This window comes from Vulpes lagopus, chromosome 6 (genome assembly GCF_018345385.1).
Source record: "Vulpes lagopus strain Blue_001 chromosome 6, ASM1834538v1, whole genome shotgun sequence".
NCBI classification, from domain to species: Eukaryota; Metazoa; Chordata; class Mammalia; order Carnivora; family Canidae; genus Vulpes; species Vulpes lagopus.
Window position 1 is genome coordinate 5,411,151 of NC_054829.1, and position 18,998 is coordinate 5,430,148.

At 64.2% G+C, this 18,998-nt stretch overlaps 1 protein-coding gene across 4 annotated transcripts in view; it reads left to right on the top strand.

The window, feature by feature from the left end:
• The window catches only part of CCDC85C (coiled-coil domain containing 85C), a 77,078-nt gene extending 58,319 nt beyond the window's left edge, over positions 1 to 18,759 (top strand). The window contains exons 2-6 of one of the 4 annotated variants that reach the window (XM_041758667.1): positions 196 to 269; positions 9,328 to 9,435; positions 14,107 to 14,199; positions 14,948 to 15,046; positions 15,710 to 18,759. In XM_041758667.1, the coding sequence (XP_041614601.1) occupies positions 196 to 269; positions 9,328 to 9,435; positions 14,107 to 14,199; positions 14,948 to 15,046; positions 15,710 to 15,799 (464 nt within the window). In that variant the 3' untranslated portion in view covers positions 15,800 to 18,759. The remainder of the gene's footprint in view (positions 1 to 195; positions 270 to 9,327; positions 9,436 to 14,106; positions 14,200 to 14,947; positions 15,047 to 15,709) is intronic. The other 3 variants (XM_041758668.1, XM_041758669.1, XM_041758670.1) reach the window with 3 other exon arrangements.
• Positions 18,760 to 18,998: the final 239 nt, after the last annotated feature.

Genomic DNA, 18,998 nt, shown 5'->3' on the forward strand with positions numbered 1-18,998 from the left:
ATCGGGGCTGTTTGGGAGAGGGCTTAGGACGCGAAGCATTGGGGGCTGAGGGAGGAGGCACAGGACAGGTGGTGAGATAACACCTCCCCTTACTGCAGGGCCTGGAAACCCAGGCCCGAGGCCTCCAGGCGCGGGTGTGGCTCTCACTGGACACCGAGTCTCTGATTAACGTGCTCCCCGCTTGTGTCGTTACAGATCCCTCGTCCACCTACATCAGGCAGCTGGAGACCAAGGTGAGGCTGCTGGAGGGTGACAAGCCCCTCGCACAGGTAGGCTGGCTGGGGGTAGACCTCGGGGGCCAGTGCCACTGCACTCTGAGGGCCAGCGTGAGCCGTGCCCCCGAGCCCCCCGTGCCAGTGCCCACCCGTGTCCCAGCTTACCTGGGGCTCCCCACCTCAACACCCCCCACCTGCCCTGCTCCTGTCTGGAGTCACTCCCTGGAACTTTGGGGTCATGGACCTAATTCTCACACCATGGCCTTTGGGGTGTCCCTTGTCACAGCCTCTCACTGCTGTCCCCCTCTGGTCTGCGAGCTCGTCGGGCCAGCCCTGGGCCTGTCCCAGAGAAGGTATGGAATGCACAGGTGCTGGAGAAGGGGCTCGCACACCCCCATCCTCACCCACACGGAAACCTCCCTGCTCCTGCACCGCTGACGCCTCTCCCGTCAGGGGTGAACCCTCCCCCTCCCCCGTCCTGGGCCTGGCCGGCGCCCACAGACACTGAGGCTGTCTCATGACAGGCGTGTCCCCAGCATAGGAATGGTGGGTTAGAGGCTGGTGGATGAGGCGAGGGGAGGCGGGCAGGGTGACAGCCAGAGCAGGGGGCACAGGTGGCTGTGGTCCTGCTGAGTGCGGGTGGGGCACAGAGGGGTCGTGACGGTCAGGCCGAGGGCCCTCTGTGCTGCGGGTGGGGCGGGGATGGGAGGCTGAGGTCAGCCCTGCACGGGTCCTGGGGCCCGCTGGCTCGGCCCACCCCTCCAGCCTCTCTCTGTACCATCCTTGGCTTAATCTCCCCTCCCCCTCCCCTGCGGTACCCCGGCCCTGCGTGGCAGCCGGAGTGCCCAGAGCGTTTCTCTGGGAACCAACCCTGGGGAGGGCTCAGCTGCCTGGCCCCGTTGCTTGGCGACCAGCGGGCTTGGCGCCACCGTCCTGCTCGGGAGCCGGGCGGCTGCGGGGAGGCTCACGGCCCCGTCACCGCCGTCCCACGCCCTCCCCTACGTGGGCTGCGTGGGCAGTTCCCACAGCCTGGCGGGCCTCGGAGGAGTGCACGGAGCATCCCCGCACCCCAGGGCCACCGCACCCATGTTCAGGGGCACAGCCAGGCATCGAATTGCAAGGCTGGTTTGGTGACTTTATACGGGTTAAGGTCCTGCGTGGCTTCTAGAAGGGCTTGGCCACGAGACGTGCTGGCTCCTTGGGGCTGGGGGGTCCCACCTGGCTGGGGTCCCACCTGGCATCCCACGAGGTTGGGCATGGGTGGCTGAGCGGCAGGAGCTCAGGCAGGAGAACTGGGGCCGGCTGAGGCCCGGGGGCCTTTGCTTTGGAGCAGGTGCCTGTCCTGCTTGCCGCAGCCACTGGAGTGCCGCAGAGTGAAGGCCGGGACCCCCTGTGGCCCTGAAGCCTAGGCTCAGTCTCCTTGTCACTCTGTCCCAGTCCAGCTCCTCTTGGGTTCATCCTTCCCTCGGAGAAGCACGTCAAGAGCCCAAGCCCTGAATTCAGGTTGCTGCCTGACGTCTTGTCCTGTGGTCCAACTGGGCATGGCTTGTGGCCCCTTTACGACAAAGACAGGAGTATCCCCGACTCCCTGGCCTCTGCTCTCCTGGGCCACATTGTCCTGTTGGGAAAATACACCCCAGTTCCCATTTGTGGACCTGGCTGTGGACTTGGGGGAGATGTGCACATGCTCAGGCCGTGGAGGAGTGGCCCTTCTACTCCTTCCTCCCCGGGGCCCCCATAGCTGCATCCGCCGGCCCCGGGCCCACATGTACAGCGTGGGTGGTCGTCAGGGGCCTTGTGTCTGGGCCTCGGGACGGCAGCTATCCGGGCGGTGGGTGGCTCTGCCCAGCCCCCTGTCCCCGAGCCTGCTCTGACCTGCTCCCGGGGGTCAGATCTGGGGCCTTGGCCCGGAGGCAGCCGCAGGACCAGGCTTGCTGGGCAAAGATCTCCATTTGATGGAGGGATCCAGACCCTCCCTGGGATCCAGGCTGGGGCTGCAGGCGGTTAGATTGGGATGTAGGGACAAGATCAAGCTTTTTGCCCAGCTTTTGGCTGGTAGCAGGCATCAGCATGGGGGCTCAGCATCTGGCACGAAGGGCTCCAAGTGGCTTATTTCTCTGGTAGAAATTTTCCTTCTCCCTGAACGAACAAAGCCCCGTGAAGCCAAGCTGCAGTGGTGGTGGTAGTTGCATGGGCTCGTGTGTGCCCTGGGGGACCGGACACCCAGGGCCCTTCCCTATCTCTTCCTCCGCGGGGACGCTGCTGGTGGGCAGACTGAGCTCTTGCCCGGGATCTCCCAGGTGTGGGGGCCACAGCCAGCGTCCCAAGAAGGGGGCAGCCATGGGGTGCCAGGGCCTTGGCCCACCCCCAGTGCGTTGTGGGCCTTTGCCTCTTGTTGCCGCGGGAGGGTGGGCCCTCAACTGCAGTCAGCAGGAGCACCCAGGAGCCGTTGGCGTTGGCAGAATGTCTCCAGGGTCGTGGCTTGGGATCCTGCTGCCCCTGCCACCTCCTGCCACCAGAGCTTGGCCTTGAGGGTGCGTTGGCGGTGCTGGCTGCAGAGGAGGGCGCTGCTGTTCCGAGCCACGCAGGAGAGATGAGACAGACAGACTGAGAGCCGCTCCCACCCCGGCCTGCTCTCCGCTTCCTGGTGGCAACTCACAGGGCCCTTGCTTTTGGATTCCTGGGGCAGCTCAGATGGCACCTCTCTGTTTGCTCACCTGAAACATGGGCACTCACGCACTCAGTGTGTGATTGATGGTCCTAGGGGCGCGGGGGTGACCGGGCCCGGGCCTGACCCCCTCCTTTACCCAGCTCCAGGACTCACGTGTGCAGGGGGCTGCTGCAGGGTGGCGGAGGTGGGGCTAGGCCCACGATGACAGCACTGGCCCTGTTCTAGGGGAGTGCAGGGGAGAGGAGGTTTACTACGTCTTCTTCCTCCTGGCCTCTAGCTCGGGCCTGGCCTCCTGCCGGCAGCCTCCCCAACCACCCCCGGGCAGGGCTCGGCACTTTGTGTGAACTCCCAGCCCTGTGAGTGGCTAGGTTGTCGTGATCTGCCTTTGGGGAGCCCGGCCCCCACACCTGCTGGACACTCAGCTGCCAGGGACTAGGCTGCTGGTTCTGAGGGGTCACATCTGCCTATCCAGTGCTTTGCACAGCTGGACTAGATGGATCCATCTTGGGGAGCCCCTGGCCGCCCCCGCTCCCAGCCAGAGTCCTAGGCCTAGGGGAAGCTGGGCTGCGTACCTGGGGCAGAGCTGCTTACCTCACAAGGCAGTGACCGTGTTTGGGAATCTCAGAGGGGGAGAGATTCCCGCTGGGGGTGGGATCCCGGCCTGGGCCGCCTGGGCCCTGGCTTGTTGGGCTTTATGATTCGGCCACTTAAGTCTTGTCACTGAATTCAGATTGCACGGGAACCTCCAGATCTTCCAAAAAAAAAAAAAAAAAAAGGTGGGAAGCACCTGCCTTTTGGGGAAGAGCGGGAGAGAGCAGGGTTCCTCTTCGAGCCACCTTCAGGGGACGCAGCTTCGGGGTTCGGGCTGGAGGGCCGAGAGCCTCTGCGGCCCCCGCTTCCCACGGCCCCCCTCCCTTCCTCTCCCCTTCCGGCCTCTATTTAACTCCAAAATAGCTTTCATTACAAATGTGCCCGAGTGTTCACAGAACTAAATTACTATATTGCAGTTCGTAGTTTCTTTCTCGCGTCGGCTTTAACATTTCATCAACACAGCTGCGTGTTCTGTGATGATTCATGGCGAGCGCCCCGCGCACGTTCTCCTTTTTCCCGGGGATGCTGCGCCCAGCGGGCCGCGTTGGGCCTGGCCCTGGGTTCCGTGGGTTCACTCCCCTGCTGGGCTGATGCGTGAAGCCTCCGCGTTGGCCCAGGAGCCGGCTTTACAAAAGAGCGAGAAGCCCTTGGGCCCATCCCTGGTGGGGCCAGTGGGCAGCCAAGCGGGCCCGCCCCCTCCTCCACCCCTGTGCCACCCACGCAGGGTCAGCTCGAACACACGTGGGTTGGAAGTGACCCTAAGATCGACGCCAAGTGCAGGGGGTCGTGGCAGGCAGGGCCCGGGTGGAGGAGGATGTGCTAGGGCTGCTGTGACGCAGCACACACCGGGTGGCTTCGACAGAGATGCCTTGTGTCGTGGTTCCGGGGGCCGTGGGGTGCACACAGGAACCGAGAGGCCCACAGTCCAACCTGCAGCAGTGGTGTTACCGGCCTGAGGGTGGGAAGTGGGTTTGGGCTCTGGAGGAGAATCGGAGTTCAAGTGACCCCATGCTCCAGCGCTCACCCGTCGTGTGGCTTTACGCAAAAGGCCCTCAGTCCTGGTGCCTCGGTTTCCTTACATGCAGGACGGGGGTGACGGTGGCGCCCACTACAGCGTGTGCCATGGCGGGGGTCGGGGGGACAGTCTGCTGCCATCTAAGCCCGTGCTGAGACCTCAGTTCTGTGGTCTGAGCCCCTGAGCCGGGTGCGTCATCCTGAGCGGCGGGTTCGCTGGGCCGAGCCCTCCAGAGAAGCTGGCCTCCTGTACGCCTGCGCCCCTGTTCTCCGTGACATGTCGCCGGTTGACGGCTCGGAGCCGTCCCTGCTCTGCCTGTCTGGCGTCTAGGCTTGGTGGTCACATCCTGCCCCCCCACGTTGTGCGTGGCGTGGCCTCTGGATCTCTGGAGGGCTTCAGCTACTTCGTTAGCAGAACCTTAGAGCCGGTGCAGCCTCTCCCTCGGCCGGGGAGGAAACCTCTTTCCAGCATCCGAGCAGATGGTCAGGCTAGCAACGTGGGCAGAAAGAGACCAGGCATTCCACCTCCGTCCCCTTTGTCCCCCGGGCTGCATCACTGTCCGCTGTGAGCCACTTGCTGGGTGACAGCCAGAGCCAGGCCCGGGACTCTAGAGCCACAGGGCCTGGTTCGAATGGCCAAAGTGCTGCTTGCCACCTGGTGGCACTGAGCCGGGGGCTTCACCTGCCTGCGCCCCAGTCTTTTCATCTGAAGGGCAGATCCCTCAAGGCACGGAGGAGCGGGGCTGGCCGGCCATAGGAGTCGTGGGCTACCCGGCAGTGGGTGGCCTCCTTGACCGCAAGCACCAGAGCCCTGGAAAGTTGAGGAGTTGCTCAGACGCACCCAGCCCGGGTGGGACTTAGATCTTGCAAGTCTGTGCACCGCTACCCCCCCCCCCCCCCCCCCCCCCCCCCCCCCCCCCCCCCCCCCCCCGTCCCCACAAGCCTCCCAGCTCCTCCTACAGGGGTCCCATGCCTTGTCGCTCACTCACCTTACTGGAACAAGTACCGGGTTGTTCCTGGGACCGGTGAAGGGGCGATGGCCACTGCAGGCCACGTGGTCCTGGGCAGTCCACACCCCCCATGTTTGAAAACTGGGATTCAGAGCCTGAAATTGCATGGGGCGCAGGGATGTGGTGCCAGCTGCAGAGAAGTCACATTAGCCACACATTAGCCGCGCATGGAACCTCCGCGGCCTGCTCTGAGCACTAATTAGGAGGAACCCTCTGGGCCCCCAGCCACGCAGCAGCCGCCGCTTGCTTCTTAATGGCCTGCAAATGAGTTCTCTGAAAATTAAAGGGGAAATGAGAGAAAGTAAGTCTGGGTGGTAGGTAGGAGCAGTATGCCCTTGTGAGCAGCCTCGCAGGTCACCTTTCCCCCTGTCCCAGCTGGCGTGCTGGGATCTTGCGGCGCCTCTGGGCCAGTGTCAGGGCTATGGGGTGCCCGGTCAGTCTTTATAGACGTGGGGGTTTCTAAAAATGTGAGAACTCTGGAGGTGTCCATCCCGGCCCAGCCGAGGTCCGGCAGTTTTGGGCTAATGGGTCCAGGAGAGGGGGGTGGTGGGTGGCTTTTGCTGGGTGACACCACTCCTCTTCCCTTCCAGCTGCCCCGCCCCTACGGCCGCCCAAGAAGCTGGCTTCAGGTAGAGCCTCCTGGCGGGACGTGTTTGCTGTGGTGTTTGGGGTGGGGGCTGCTTTGAGTGCTGTGTGCTGTCCTGTCTCCTGGGGGTCCCCCCGCCAGCGCCCTCCTGTCCCTTCCTGGGGGCTGACCACCACCCAGGGTGCCCTGGTCCTGCCCTCTCCGAGCTGGCATTAATGTGCAGCTTTGCCAAATAATAGCAGAGGAGCCGGAGACCCCGGCCTTCCAGGACGCTCCACGCAGGCCCTCCTCGCTCAGCTCTCACTGCCTGTGTCTGGCGGCCCGAGGGGTCTCCGGATGCCCCCATGTCAGTGCTCACCCCTGGGCCTCCATGGCTGTCCCACCTCACCTGTCAGACGCTGCCTCCCTTCAGGTGCGCACAGGAGGTGCTTCTGTGGCACCGGTCCCTCGGGGACCAGGGCCCTTTGGGAGCAAGGAGGAGGGGTGAGTGCAGCTGCCTGGAGGGAGCCCACCCATAGCTGCTGCCCAGACAAGGAGCCCCAAGTGGGCAGGTGTGGGGTTCCTCCCTCTGCATCCTGCTGTGGCACTTCTGTGCTCCTCTGATGGTGCTCCCCAGGAGTGCCCTGGAAGGTGATGGCTGGGAGCTTGCTGCAGGACCTTGAGGGCCCAGAGAGGCCGGGGCAGCCCGAGTGCACGGCGGCTCGGATGCGGTGACAGCCCTGGACAGAGGCTCCGTGCCCTTAAGTGGACTCTGTATCCCTGAGGCCTCTTGGGTCTCCCCTCCCGGCTGGAAGGGGCAAGTCTGTATCTGCACTCAGTGTTTCTTTTGCTTCTAAGGACACAGGCATCGTGCCCACTCTGTGTGGCAGGCAGGTCCTTCGTCCCTGTGTCCTGGGGGACCTACGTTTGGGATCACGGATGGGGCAGATGTCCTCTGCCCGCTTCCCGAACCTTCCTGAGCAGCACACTCCCTGCAGGTGCAGGCCCGGCCACCCCTGCAGGCCGTTTCAGCTCCACTTCCGCCCAGCGATGAAAACCTAGGGATTTCATTCTTCTAGGGCGCCGACAGGCAAATCTCAGGATTTTTAATTTGGATTTAAGTGCAATTATGGCCTCTCATTTTGATGCATCATTAGTCACATTGCCCCTAATGAGAGATTGTGCATTTTTCCTGCCAGCTTTGTGGGTCGCTAATATAGTTCTGTGGACGTGCAAATATTTATAGATGATCACCAAAGGCGGGGGTGGGAATTGCACACCTAATTACCCCCCCTATATACACATGTCCTCCCAAGGAAATTATCAGGGTGGGGGGGTTAAGGCAACACAAACCAGTGTTGTCAGTAACAACACATGAGTTGTTTCTGAACCCATTTGGTCCAGGGCCAGCGGAGCTGTGGAGGAGGTGAGACTTGGCCCAGAGGAGGATCTAGACAGTGTGGGGAAGGGCAGGGTGGTGTCCAGCTGTCCTGGTCCCAGAGGCTGGCGGGAGAGAGCGGTGCCTCGCATCCCTGACCACGTGGCCAAATAAATGTCAGCGTGTGTGAGCTGGGCTGAGCCTTACACCTGGTCCCTTATGCCAGCCTGGCAAAGCAGGTGGGGATGCTCCAGGGGAATGGGGTTGGAGGGCCGGGCCAGGGCTCTGGCTCCAGGTACTCAGTGTGATGGGGTTTAGGATGCACTCTCTGCTGGAGAGGAGTTTATAACTGTCACAGACACCTGGCCGGGAAAATAGTTGGCTGGGATTTTTGCCGTTGAGTGAAGCTGGGTTGACGCCCCTGCCCACGCTGGGCGAGTCAGGGAGGCATAGGTGCTCTGATGCAGGGAGGGGGCGGCCACTGTGGCCTTTTGGTGCCTGGGGACAGGAGGGCTCCACTAGATGGGACCTCTGGCTGGGCCCGGGAGGATTGTTAACATGGCTCTGGTTAAGGGTTGGCCACAGTCGGGGTGTGGCAGTCACAGGGGTTCCTGGGGACAGCCTGCCACACTTCAGGGGCCGCCATGGGAGGGTGGGCCCCCACCCTCTCCCCTCAGTGCCTCCTGGTGGACTTCGTTTATACGCAGGCCCTCCTGGGGGCCATGGGAGCAGTTCTGTGCTCTGGCCGGGGTGCTGGGTGCGGGGTGGTGGTCGGGTGAGTGAGTGCCCGGATCTGCCTTCTGATGTTTGCTCTGGCAGCCTCCACGGGGCACCTGCCTTACTTGAGGTTTTACTCCAGTGCCACAGACACCGACAGGGCGCTACTGTGCGCCGCCTGCACCAGCCCCTGACACCGGGGGTCTGGTGGGGATGAGAGAGCAGAATGCAGGGAGTAGGCGAGGTTGGAGACCCGTGACAAGTGGGGGCTGGGTCCAACGGTTGGCAGGAGGGGAGCGGGCTGCGTGCGGGTCCCTCCCGGACCAGCAGAAGGGGGCTGGTGTGCAGGTGAGCGTCCTGCTCACCCTACCCCTGCCCTCCGGGCTTTGGGAACTTCCAGGACCTTCTGCTGTGTTTTATCCGGCCAACAGCATGCTCTCAGTTCCTTGGGAGTAGAAAAGGCTGTCTGGGCCACAACCACCCCCTGCACCCCCCACCCAGCTCTTAGTCATGCAGGGGGCCCAGTAGGCCATGGCTTCTTCTCAGAGGGCCTGTGTTGGACTGAGCGTGCCCCCTGGGTCCTTCTTATGGATCGCAGCCCCCAGCTCCAGCCTTTGGGGGGCATTTGCTTTGCTCTGAGGGAAATCACCTAAGGCCAAATATGTGTCCAATCGTTCATTTGTTTGTTCATTCATTCCCTCCCTCCTTCCTAAGCAGGCACCAGTCCTGTGTACACAGAAGGGTGAGAAGCACCCTTTGGGGTGTGTTTGGGAGCCCCTGCCCGATGGCCTGAGCAGAGCACAGGGATAGGCTCCCCCGTGGGAGGTGGGAGGACCCCAGGGGCTGGAGAAACCAGGCAAGAGGAGCCCAAGGGCAGGATGCTGGAGCAGAGGAAGGAGGGCAGGGGGAGGGGGTGCCATGTACTCATTTATTCGGTTTGAGAAAGGTTGATAGAGTATGCACTGGGGAGCAAAACGAAGCCCCCCGGCTTCGTGGCATCAACATGTAGTGGCTTGAGGACCTATGGAGCAGGGAGAGGGGAGGGAGGGTGCGGCCTGCTGCCGAGGACGGGGCTGGGGGGCTGCCGGGCAGGAGCAGGACAGGGCTCAGTCCTTGGCCCCCTCAGTACAGCTGCTCATCTCTAACCTGTCCCCCTCCCCCTGCAGCAGGCAGGCTCTGGAGAGTTCCGGACTCTGCGGAAAGGCTTCTCCCCGTACCACTCGGAGTCCCAGCTGGCGAGCCTACCACCCTCCTACCAGGAGTCCCTGCAGAACGTAAGTGCCTCCCCGAGACTGCGCTGCTCACACGTGGACCCCGGGCCTCCAGAATCCTTGGTCCACGTCCCGGCGCAGGGGTGAGGCTCAGCCGCCTAGTGACCCGCCCAGGCCAGTGGATGGTCTGCGGCTGAGCTGGGACTCTCGTCTCCTGCCTGAGCAGCTTCCAGGTCAGGTGAGGGCGCTGGGTCAGAGCCTGGGCTCAGCAGGGTGGCCCTCCTCACTCCCCCGCTGCCAGGGAGGGGTGTGGGCTCTGGGCTCCTGGAGCCTCGTGTGGGCCCGGGGAGGTGGTTAGAGGTGGAGGCCAACCAGTGTGATGTGACACTGAGGGGCAGGGTCTGGAGGCCACGCGAGTGCACCTGTTACTCCTCGCCCCGGTGGGTGGGGAAGGCTGCCTGGGCAGAGCTTGGGGTGCGGCTGGGGTCTACATGTGTGTGCAGCGCATTTACACCACCCGGGCTTTGCAACGGAGGGTCCGGGAGCAGCCCAAGTTTGCGCTGTATGCTGGTTGTCACCGGGGTCCTCCAGGGGCGGCCTGGGCTCTGGGCTGCCCTGATTGGGAAAGGGAGGGGTGGCGGCGTCGGGGGGCCAGCTCCCGGGATGCGGATGGCTGGTCAGGACCCTTCCCTGTGGGTAGCTGTGTCTGTCAGTCCTGGGTGACACGTCTGGAATGCACGGGTGGACGCTGCAAGTTAGTGGTTGTCAAGGGCCTGCCAGAGGGGAGTGGGGATTGCTGATGGGGCCAGGGCTTCTCTTTGGGGTGATTGCACAGATCTGTGAACTTGCTTAAAATGACCGCCCGTGAAGCACCTGATCCGCATGGGCTGTGTGGATGAGCTTCGCCCCCAGGGGCAGCGGCGTTGCCTGGGCGCTCTGGGCTGCAGGGCAGGGGCAAGCCCCGCAGGCACGGCCGGGAGCCTGGCTACCCAGGGGGCAGTGGGGAGCCGGCTGGCCTGCGGTCTCTCCGCCCGGCGGGATGTGGCCCGGACTCTCCCCACGGCCCCGGTGGGCAAGGACGACCCTGGGCCGCCCTGAGGCCTCGCCGGGCCTTGGTGCTGGCGGCTCAGGCTGGGGCCCTGCTGGCTGCCGGCCAGGGGCTCTGGGCGCTCGCACACCTCCAGGAATGCAGCTGCTGGGGCTGCCAGCGGCAGATAATCCAAATAGTCATCCAGGAGCCTGTGGCGGAGCTAGGCTCCGCGTGCTTCATGCCCGAGGGCCCCGAGAAGCCCGGGGTGCCCCAGTGGGGGTTGGCTCCTCAGTCCCCCACTCTGCTGGTCCCCTCTGTTCATTCCGCGGGAGCGCTGGTGGCCAGCAGCTACGGGTGCTGTGTGCTGAAGCTCAGGATCTATCTGTAGGCTCTGAAGTGGGTGCGTCCTGGGTGCTGGCACAGAGCCCTCCGGGCTGAGTGGCCAAGGCCAGCATGAACCAGCCCCAAAGCTGGGGGGCAGGTCCCTGGGGTGCATAGGGAGGGTTGGGTGTCTTTTGGGAGTTGCAGCCAGCGAAGGCTGCTGGGGCCGAGGTGGAGGCTCGGAGGCCCGGCCTCGTGGGGGTGTTCACAGGGCAGCAAGCCCTCAGTGGGCCCTGGGGGGCTCCCATCTGGCACGTGGGTCCATAGGGTGAGTGAGGGCTTTATGGGGAGGACCCTCTGGGGCACAGGCTCTCCCACCCCTGGCATTTCCTCTGTAAGGTTACCTGCAGGTGCCAAGGGTGGGCGAGGGCAGGAAGTGCACATGTCAGAGGGTCCCGAGGTGGAAGAGATGACCCTGTGGGGTGGGGCCACCCTCTCCTTGCCGGGCTGGCTGTCCCCAGCCTCCCTCCCTCTGCCCCTCTCCACTTTCCCCATTACCTGTCCACTTGAGTCAGGGGCTAAGTGTCTGCCCAGGGCCCCCCAGCTTCTCCCCCACAAGGGCCTTCTCTGGCCCAGGTGGCTGTGGGGCACAGGGCACAGGGGTGCCCAGCCGGATCTGGGATTCAGAGCCCTGTGGAAGGAGCTGACAGGGGAGGGGGCTGCATTCACCAGCTCCCTGAGAGCAGGATCAGGGCTGTTGACAGGTCCCTGGGGGAGACTGGTCTCCCTGCCTATTTTTTTTTTGGTCAGCAGACTTGATTTTTGAGGATGATCTTCACTGGCTTTTCCCATGTCTATAGATTTGTGTAACTATCACAGTAGGACATCTCCTTACCCCACAAAGGAGCTCTGCACCCGTTAGCAACCTCTCCCCACTCTTCCAGCCTCCACCGGGCAAACATGGATGTGCTCGTGCCTCCGTAGATTTGCCTGTTCTGGACATTTCTTAGCAACAGAATCCTATGACACGCGATCCTGCGTGAGTGGCCGCGTCTGCGTGGCGCCGTGATTTGGTGGCTGGTCTGCGCTGCGCTGCGTCAGTGCCTTGTTCCTTTTCATTGTCGGGCGATCTTCCGTGGTGTGGAAGCACCACGGCTGTTGATCTGCTCATCAGTTGCTGGACATCTGGGCTGTTTGCCCGCTTTGCCTGTGGACGAGTCTTGGTGGGGACATGTGGCTTCGGTTCTCTTGGGTACACACTGGCCTCCCCTCTTTTTGGCACCGGCTCTGGAACCACAGAGCGGGTTTGAGCTCCGCTGTTTACCGGCGGTTTGGCCTTGGCCTTCTGTCGGGCCCGTGATCCTACCCTCATCTGTCAAGTGGGGATGGAGAAGCCTAGCATCGGAGGGTTGCAGGCACCCAGCAGGGTGGGCCTGGGGGAAGCCTCCCGCCGTGTCGGGGCCTTGGGGGGAGCTGTGCCCGTCCCGACGGCGTTTACTCCTTATACGCGTTACACGTGCAGCATAGGCCTCATCGTGGCTCGTGGCAGCCTGGTGAGGTGGGAAAGACGGGCCTGGCCGCTCCTGGCTTCCTTCCTGCCTTTGCTCCAGATCAGGGAACAAAGGGAAGCTCCGATCAGGGAACCCCAGGTACAGATGGGACAGGAGGCCAGAGGTGCCAGGGCCGGGCACCTGTGTCTCCCAGGGCTGAACGTGTGTGGCTGTCGCCCCCTGCTGGCCTCTGCCTGGGGAGCCAGCCTTTGGCCTCAGGACGTGCACCTGCCTTCCACCTGCCTCTCCAGAATCCCTGGATCCTTTTCTGGTTTTCCTCACATGACAGATCTGGCCTGGGCCCAGAAACCAGGCAGCGTGGGCTGCAGTTCGGGAAACAGCCGCTGGACAGCAAGCCAGGGCTCTGCACACAGCCTGGGACACGAGGACCCCAGATGAGGAAACTGAGGCACAGAGTGGGTTGGGCCCTGCCTCAGGTCACAGCCCACAGAGCCTGGCCCCAGCCCAGCTTTCCTGGCCCCCAACGCTAGGGGCCCCATCCTCTGCGTGGAGCCAGGGAAAGGTCCGGGCAGGGCCGGCAGATGGGGAGGCTGCAGAGGAGCTGGCCCACGGCAGGACGTTCTGGGCTCTGAGGGTCTCCACACAGCGTGGCCTGGCAGGGCAGGATCCCAGGATGGTGGCCCCGTAGACCAGCTCACCAAGTCGGCCTGGTCACTGGGGTTCAGTGATTGGGAAAGAAACCACGACTCAGAGGAGGGACGAGCTCCCTGGCCTTCCCTGCTGCTTGCGCACACGCTGGCTGGGGCACTTGCTGGCTCCCCTGAGACCCACTCCCAGTGCCTTCTGGCCTCTGGCTTCTGTTGGCCCCGGGGAGCCCCATCCTTGTGTCCTGGTCTGGGTGCTCCGTCCATGGGGCCCCCCCCCTACAGCCCGAGGCACACCACCTGGGCCAGTAGCCCTTGTGGAAAAGATGCTGGGGACCCTGGGCAGACACGCAGCCCCTGACGTAGGTGGGCCTGACCCCAGAAGGCCGGATCCCTTCCTCACCTGGCCTGGTCCCCTGCTCCCCAGGCTGGGGGGAGTTGGACACCTGGTTGCCATTTAAAGTATTTGCTGAGGGGCACCTGGGGTGGCTCAGGTGGTGAAGCATCTGCCTTTGGCTCAGGTCATGATCTCAGGGTCCTGGGATCGAGTCCTGCGTCGGGCTCTGCTCAGCAGGGAGCAGGGAGCCTGTTTCTCCCTCTCCCTTGGCCCTCCTCTCCCCCTTCCCTGCTTGTGCTCTCATCTCTCTCTCTTTTAAAAATACATGAATATTTTATTTATTTGAGATTTTATCTATTTTTTAATATTTATTTTATGTGTTATATTATTATATTTTTAGTGTTTGCTTAATGGGGTGGCATCTCTCAGGTGACCAGATGGGGCTGGAAGCTCAGGGCTGGGAGGCAGGGCTCAGGGCTACAAGAGTGTCCCTGGGGTGGGGGTGAAGTCTAGTTTGCCCTGCTCCCCTGGTGTTGGGGGAAAGGGTGGCAGCACTGGAGGCAGCCCCCATGCCCGGGGTTGGCTGGGGGATCTGTGCCAGCCCCTGCCCTTCCCTAAGCCGCCCTCACCTTCTCGGGGAAACAGGTAGCAGACTTCACAGGTGGGCTGCGGGGAGGAGCCTGCGGGCCAGGGTGGGATCCGTGGGGCTGCCCCTCCGTCCTCTGCCCTGGCCCAGGCCTCACACCCGGCCTCCTCTCCTGCCTCACCAGCCCGTGCCCTCCCGCGTGGGTGCTGGCCCTTGGGATCGGGCCCATCCGCGCTGCTGGTCACACCTGTGGTGCCACCTGGAGCCAGCCCGGGCTGGCTGAGACATGCGCTGTCCCTCCCCAGGGCCCAGCCTGTGCGGTGCCTGAGCTGTCCTCGCCCCCCTCCGCCGGCTACTCCGCAGGGCAGAAGCCGGAGGCTGTCGTGCACGCGATGAAGGTGAGGGCCGGGCCCTGCCCACCCGCCCCCCTCCCGCTCCCTCGAGGCCCCCCAATCCCTGGGCCAGGGGGGGACCTGGGGCCCCACATTTGCTCTGAGCGGCAGGGTGGGGGCCCTCATCTGTCCGTGGCGGGGGAGGGGAGCAGCCCCGAAGGCCCGGGTCTCCTTGCTGGGGAGGGACTCGGAGGGGTCAGTTGGCAGCAGCAGGTGTGACACCTGTCTGCCATCGCAGAAACGGGAAGCTGATACCTGGGCTGGGGTGGGGGGTAGCGGGCAGGGTGGGGGTAGGACTGAAGCTCCCGTCTCCCAGGTCTCCCAGACCCCCGCCTGGCATCTGGGGAGCTGGCTCACCCCGCCCACGTCTGTCGCGGGCTGTGCCTACCCCCCCCCCCCCCCCGCACATGTGTGCATGCCCATCTGCACCAACACAGCATCCTCGTGCCCGTGCGGGCAGTGACCGGGACACGCACACTCATCCCACGTGGCCAAGTGGGTGCTGTCCTTGTGTCCGTTCATCTGAGCCGGGGACCCTGGGTTTGAGTGGGTCCACCTGTCCTCCCTGCTCCCAGGTGACCCATCCCCAGCTGTGCCCCCAGTGGTGCTGCGGGGGTGCGGCTCCCCTTGTGTAGTGTCACTGGGGCGGGGGTAGAGGACAAGCGGGGACCCTGGCGGGGACTCGGCGGCTCAGGGTCCTCGGCTTCCGTGTGCAGCCCCCTCCCCGCGCTGACCCTGCGGCCTGTCCCCGCAGGTCCTGGAAGTGCACGAGAACCTGGACCGGCAGCTCCAGGACAGCTGTGAGGAGGACCTGAGTGAGAAGGAGAAGGCCATCGTCCGAGAGATGTGCAACGTGAGGCGCCTCGCGGGCGGGGCTGGAGGGCGGGCAGGGGGTCCCCGCGGGGGAGGGCCGCGGTCGCGGAGGGCTGGCGGGGGGAGGCCCTGGAGCCTGGGCAGCCCGGCCCGCCCTCACCCACTGCCCGTCCCACCTGCCCCAGAGTGGGGGCCCTGACCTTCGCAGGCCTGTCCGTCCCCGGAGTACCGCCCCGGCCCCCCAGGACTGGTCCCGTTCACCCCGCATGTCCTGTGCCGTGGCCCCTGCTGGCTGCCGGCCACACGGGTGCTGCCAGGCCGGAGGGGAGGCGGGGGGCCCTCTGCTCTGAGGGCCTGCAAGGCTGGGGTCGCCCAGGACGGGGGAGCGTCATCCTGAGCCGCCTGGCCGGGTGTGTCATCTCTGCGCCCTGACATCTCTGTGTCATCTCTGTGTCCTGGGCCTCCCGGGGCCAGGCCTCTGCACACCCACAGCCCGGCCTCTCCAGGCCCCTGGACAGCTGCCAGGCCGAGCCCGAGTCCCCGACCCCCCGCTCCCCTGCGTCCCCGGCCCCCTGGCCACCAGCCCCCCGGCCCCCAGCCCCCCAGCTCCCCCGTGCCCCCCGATCCCCGGCCCCTGGGACACGGGTGATTCCGCAGAGCCCGAGGCCCATGTGCGCTCACCCGCCCTCGCCCTCGCCCACAGGTGGTCTGGCGGAAGCTGGGGGACGCGGCCAGCTCCAAGCCCTCCATCCGGCAGCACCTGTCTGGGAACCAGTTCAAGGGGCCTTTGTAGGGCCGCTCGTCCGGGGACGTGACTGGCCCCGCGGGGCGCCCGGGCCGAGCCGCCCTGTGGAGAGTTGTACATAGGACGCTGCGCGGCCACCGGGCCACCTCCACCACAGCGGCCCGCGGGGGGCCCCCGTCCCCCGAGCGGAGCGGCCCCACGGGCAGAGGCCGAAGGCCACCCTGAGACGCCGGGCCGCCTGGGCGAGGGGCGCCCCACCAAGCCTTCCACCCCCGCTGCCACCCGCTCCGGACAGAGCACCGGCAGCGGCACCGACGCGGGGGCGCCACTCCTCGCCCCCCTGCCGCGGCCCGAACGCCCCCTCGCTGGGCCCCGGGTCCCCAACGTGGACGCGCTCGGGGTCTGTGGCTGGCGGAGACTCCGGGGCCCTTCCTCTGGCACCCCCTGTACCCAGCTCCCTGCTGCAGGCTGCCGCTTGGTTTGGGGCTCTTGCCCCCAGCGCCCTCACGCACGCTCGCTGCACCAGCCCCCCCACCCTGTGCAGTTGTGCCCTGTCTTTTGGGGCCTCCTGCCCGGTGCCTGAGGCATCCCGTTCCTGTGGCTCACGGTGGGCCCGGGAGGTAGGAGGCGGTGTGGAGGGTCTCCGGGCTGAGCCCCAGCTCTCTCCGCCCGCGGGTGGGCAGCACTGGGCACGCTGGGCCTCTGGTGTCCCCCGGGGCCTGGCCCCAGCCGGGGCCCTGCGGCCGGAGCTGCGTGGGCTGGCACATGGGAGAGCTCTGGCTGCGCCGGAAGGAGCCTGACCTGGCTGGGGCGGGGGCTGGTGGGTGACCTTCAGCGAGGCGCTCGGCCTCTCCAGGCCGCCTGGTGGGAGAACGAGGTCTCGGGCTCCTTGGGCCGAGCTCACCCCCGGGGCCACCGGCTTGGTCACAGCACGCAGGCCCACAGGTCCACCTGCTGCAGAGGCGCTGTTGGCCGGGCTGGATGGAGCTGGGGACCCTGCGGCCTCCTCATAGGTGCTGTCCCCTCTCCTCTCTGAGCCTCAGGGTCCTCCACTGGAGGAGGGACAGCATCAGGCCCTCCTCGCAGGGCGCGGGATCCGAGACCCGCGGTGTAGATGCCCATGTACAAACTGTAGAGTGCGGTAGAGGAACAGTGAAGTTGGTGAGGAGAGTGAGGCCCAGAGGGTGAGTGGGCGGTGACGCGTTATGGACGAGCTCCCGGACGCTGGGAAGTGGGGCAGGTCACCGTTAGTGCTGTGGGTGCCACTGGGGCCCACAGGCTTCCTCCGCTGTCAGTGGTGCCCAGCTCCGTGCCGCAAGCACTTGCAGAGCCCGGGGGCCGCCTCTGCGGTGGGCAGGCCTCGTCCAGGCCCGTGTGAGGGACGGGGGCCAGTTGGGGGGGTGCGGGGGGCCAGCCTGCACCTGGAGTCCCAGCGGGACCATGTGGTTGCCGCCACCTGTGGCCGTCGGCGCCCTTGGGTCATACGCTCTCAGGGGAAAGGCTCACAGCCCTCACTGTGCCCAGGGAGTGCTAAGTGGGTGCTGGTGACGGCGACAGGCATGTCCGCTTGTCCCGCGTGTTAGAGGGAGCTCTGGGCTCTTCCTGGAGGGGGCTTGCCAGCAGGTCACGTGCGAGCTCCTTGTCGCGAGGGGCGTGCATTTGAAGCTGGGGGAACCCCCTTGGTCATGTACCAGGCAGTTCCTGCCCTAGTGGGCAGTGAGCTGGCGGGGGGCGGCGGAGGCCCCCCCGGATCTTGGAGTCCAAAGAACCGCAGAGCAGCCCGAGCGATGATGGGTCCCGTTTTGGGCGGAAGCCACATCCGGGAGCCCGTGTGTCATGTCTGGATCAGGCTGGCTCGGCCACCGCTGAACCTAAGCAATAAGTAAGGGCTCCTGGTATCTGTGGGTCTCCTGCAGACTGAGCCAGGGAAGAACAGCTCCGAAGGGGCCTCCCCAGCCTCCCCGGCCCTCCTGTGGCGGCGCATCCGGGGCTCAGGAGCGCTTCTGCCCCGACCCTCCTGTGTGCCATGGAGGCAGCAGGGCCAGGTGCGACCTCTCCTTCCCACCGCTGCTCGCATTCCTGAGCCGACTGCACGGGGCGGCTTTCAGGGGCAGAGCTGTACCCTGCACCTGTGACAGTCACCTAACAGAATAAGCTGTCAAAAAAAATAAAAATAAAAATAAAAAAGCCAGCAGCGCCTCTGACCGGACGCACCAGGCGGTGGGAGCCCACGGGCCGGGCCAGCACGCACCCCAGTGAGTGTGTAGGGGATGGGGGGCCTCCTCCCCTCTGGAGCCTCAGCTGCAGCAGCACACGGTGGGGCGGGGGTGTCGCTCAGCCCGGTGCCCTTTCATAAAGGTCCCTTTACGTTTCATACGCTCTGATTCCAGATCTTGAAGCCCAGTGTGACATCTGTACTGCGGCTTCAGTTCCCACTGTGATGGATGTCACCCTTCCAGCCTCACCCCAGGCGGCCAGGGCCAGCCTGGGATCAGAATCTGCTGAGCACATTTTTTAGGGTGGCACGTTTTTATCCAAAAGTTATTAGCTACACATCAGTGTTTAAAGAGAAAAAAAAGTGACCTTTTTTTTTTTCTTGGAAACTTGAGAGGAAACAAAATACATACTACTGATTTTTTTTTTTTTTTAAGAAACAAGCTAAATGCATGACTGCAGAGCGGTAGAGGTGTATATTTTTCATACGGTGGGGAGAAGTATTTGTGCTGCTTTCTGGAATTGGGCTGGAACGTCTGGTTCCCGGCCCCGGGCCGTCAGCCATGCTGTTTTCCTGTGGTGGGTGACCACCGTGAGAACCGGGGCCAGCCCCTCCCTGGCTCTAGGTGTGCCCGTTTCTACCTTCCACTGAACCACTTTGATTTGGGGAGAGAAAAAGAACTTTTGATAGTGTGGTAAAAACATTGATTTGAACTATTTTAGTAAAAGGAGTAACAGAAGATTGTGATAGTGTATACTTTGCGCTAGATAAATAAAGGCTCTTTGCAAGCCTCTGTGGTGGGTGCACAGTGCTTGTTTCGGGTGCGGGGGGTCACCGGGAAGAGGGTCACGGCCCCTGGGAAGCACCTTAGATGTGGGGGCTCGGCCGGGTGCTGGAGACCACGGACAGCCACTCCGATGGCCCGAGTGGGAAGAATTTCAAATCCCAGCCCTTGTGTGACCTGGGAGCCTGTGTTCTGCGCAGGTGCACTGGTTCGGAACTCACTGGGTTCCCCTGAGGGGGCCAATGCAG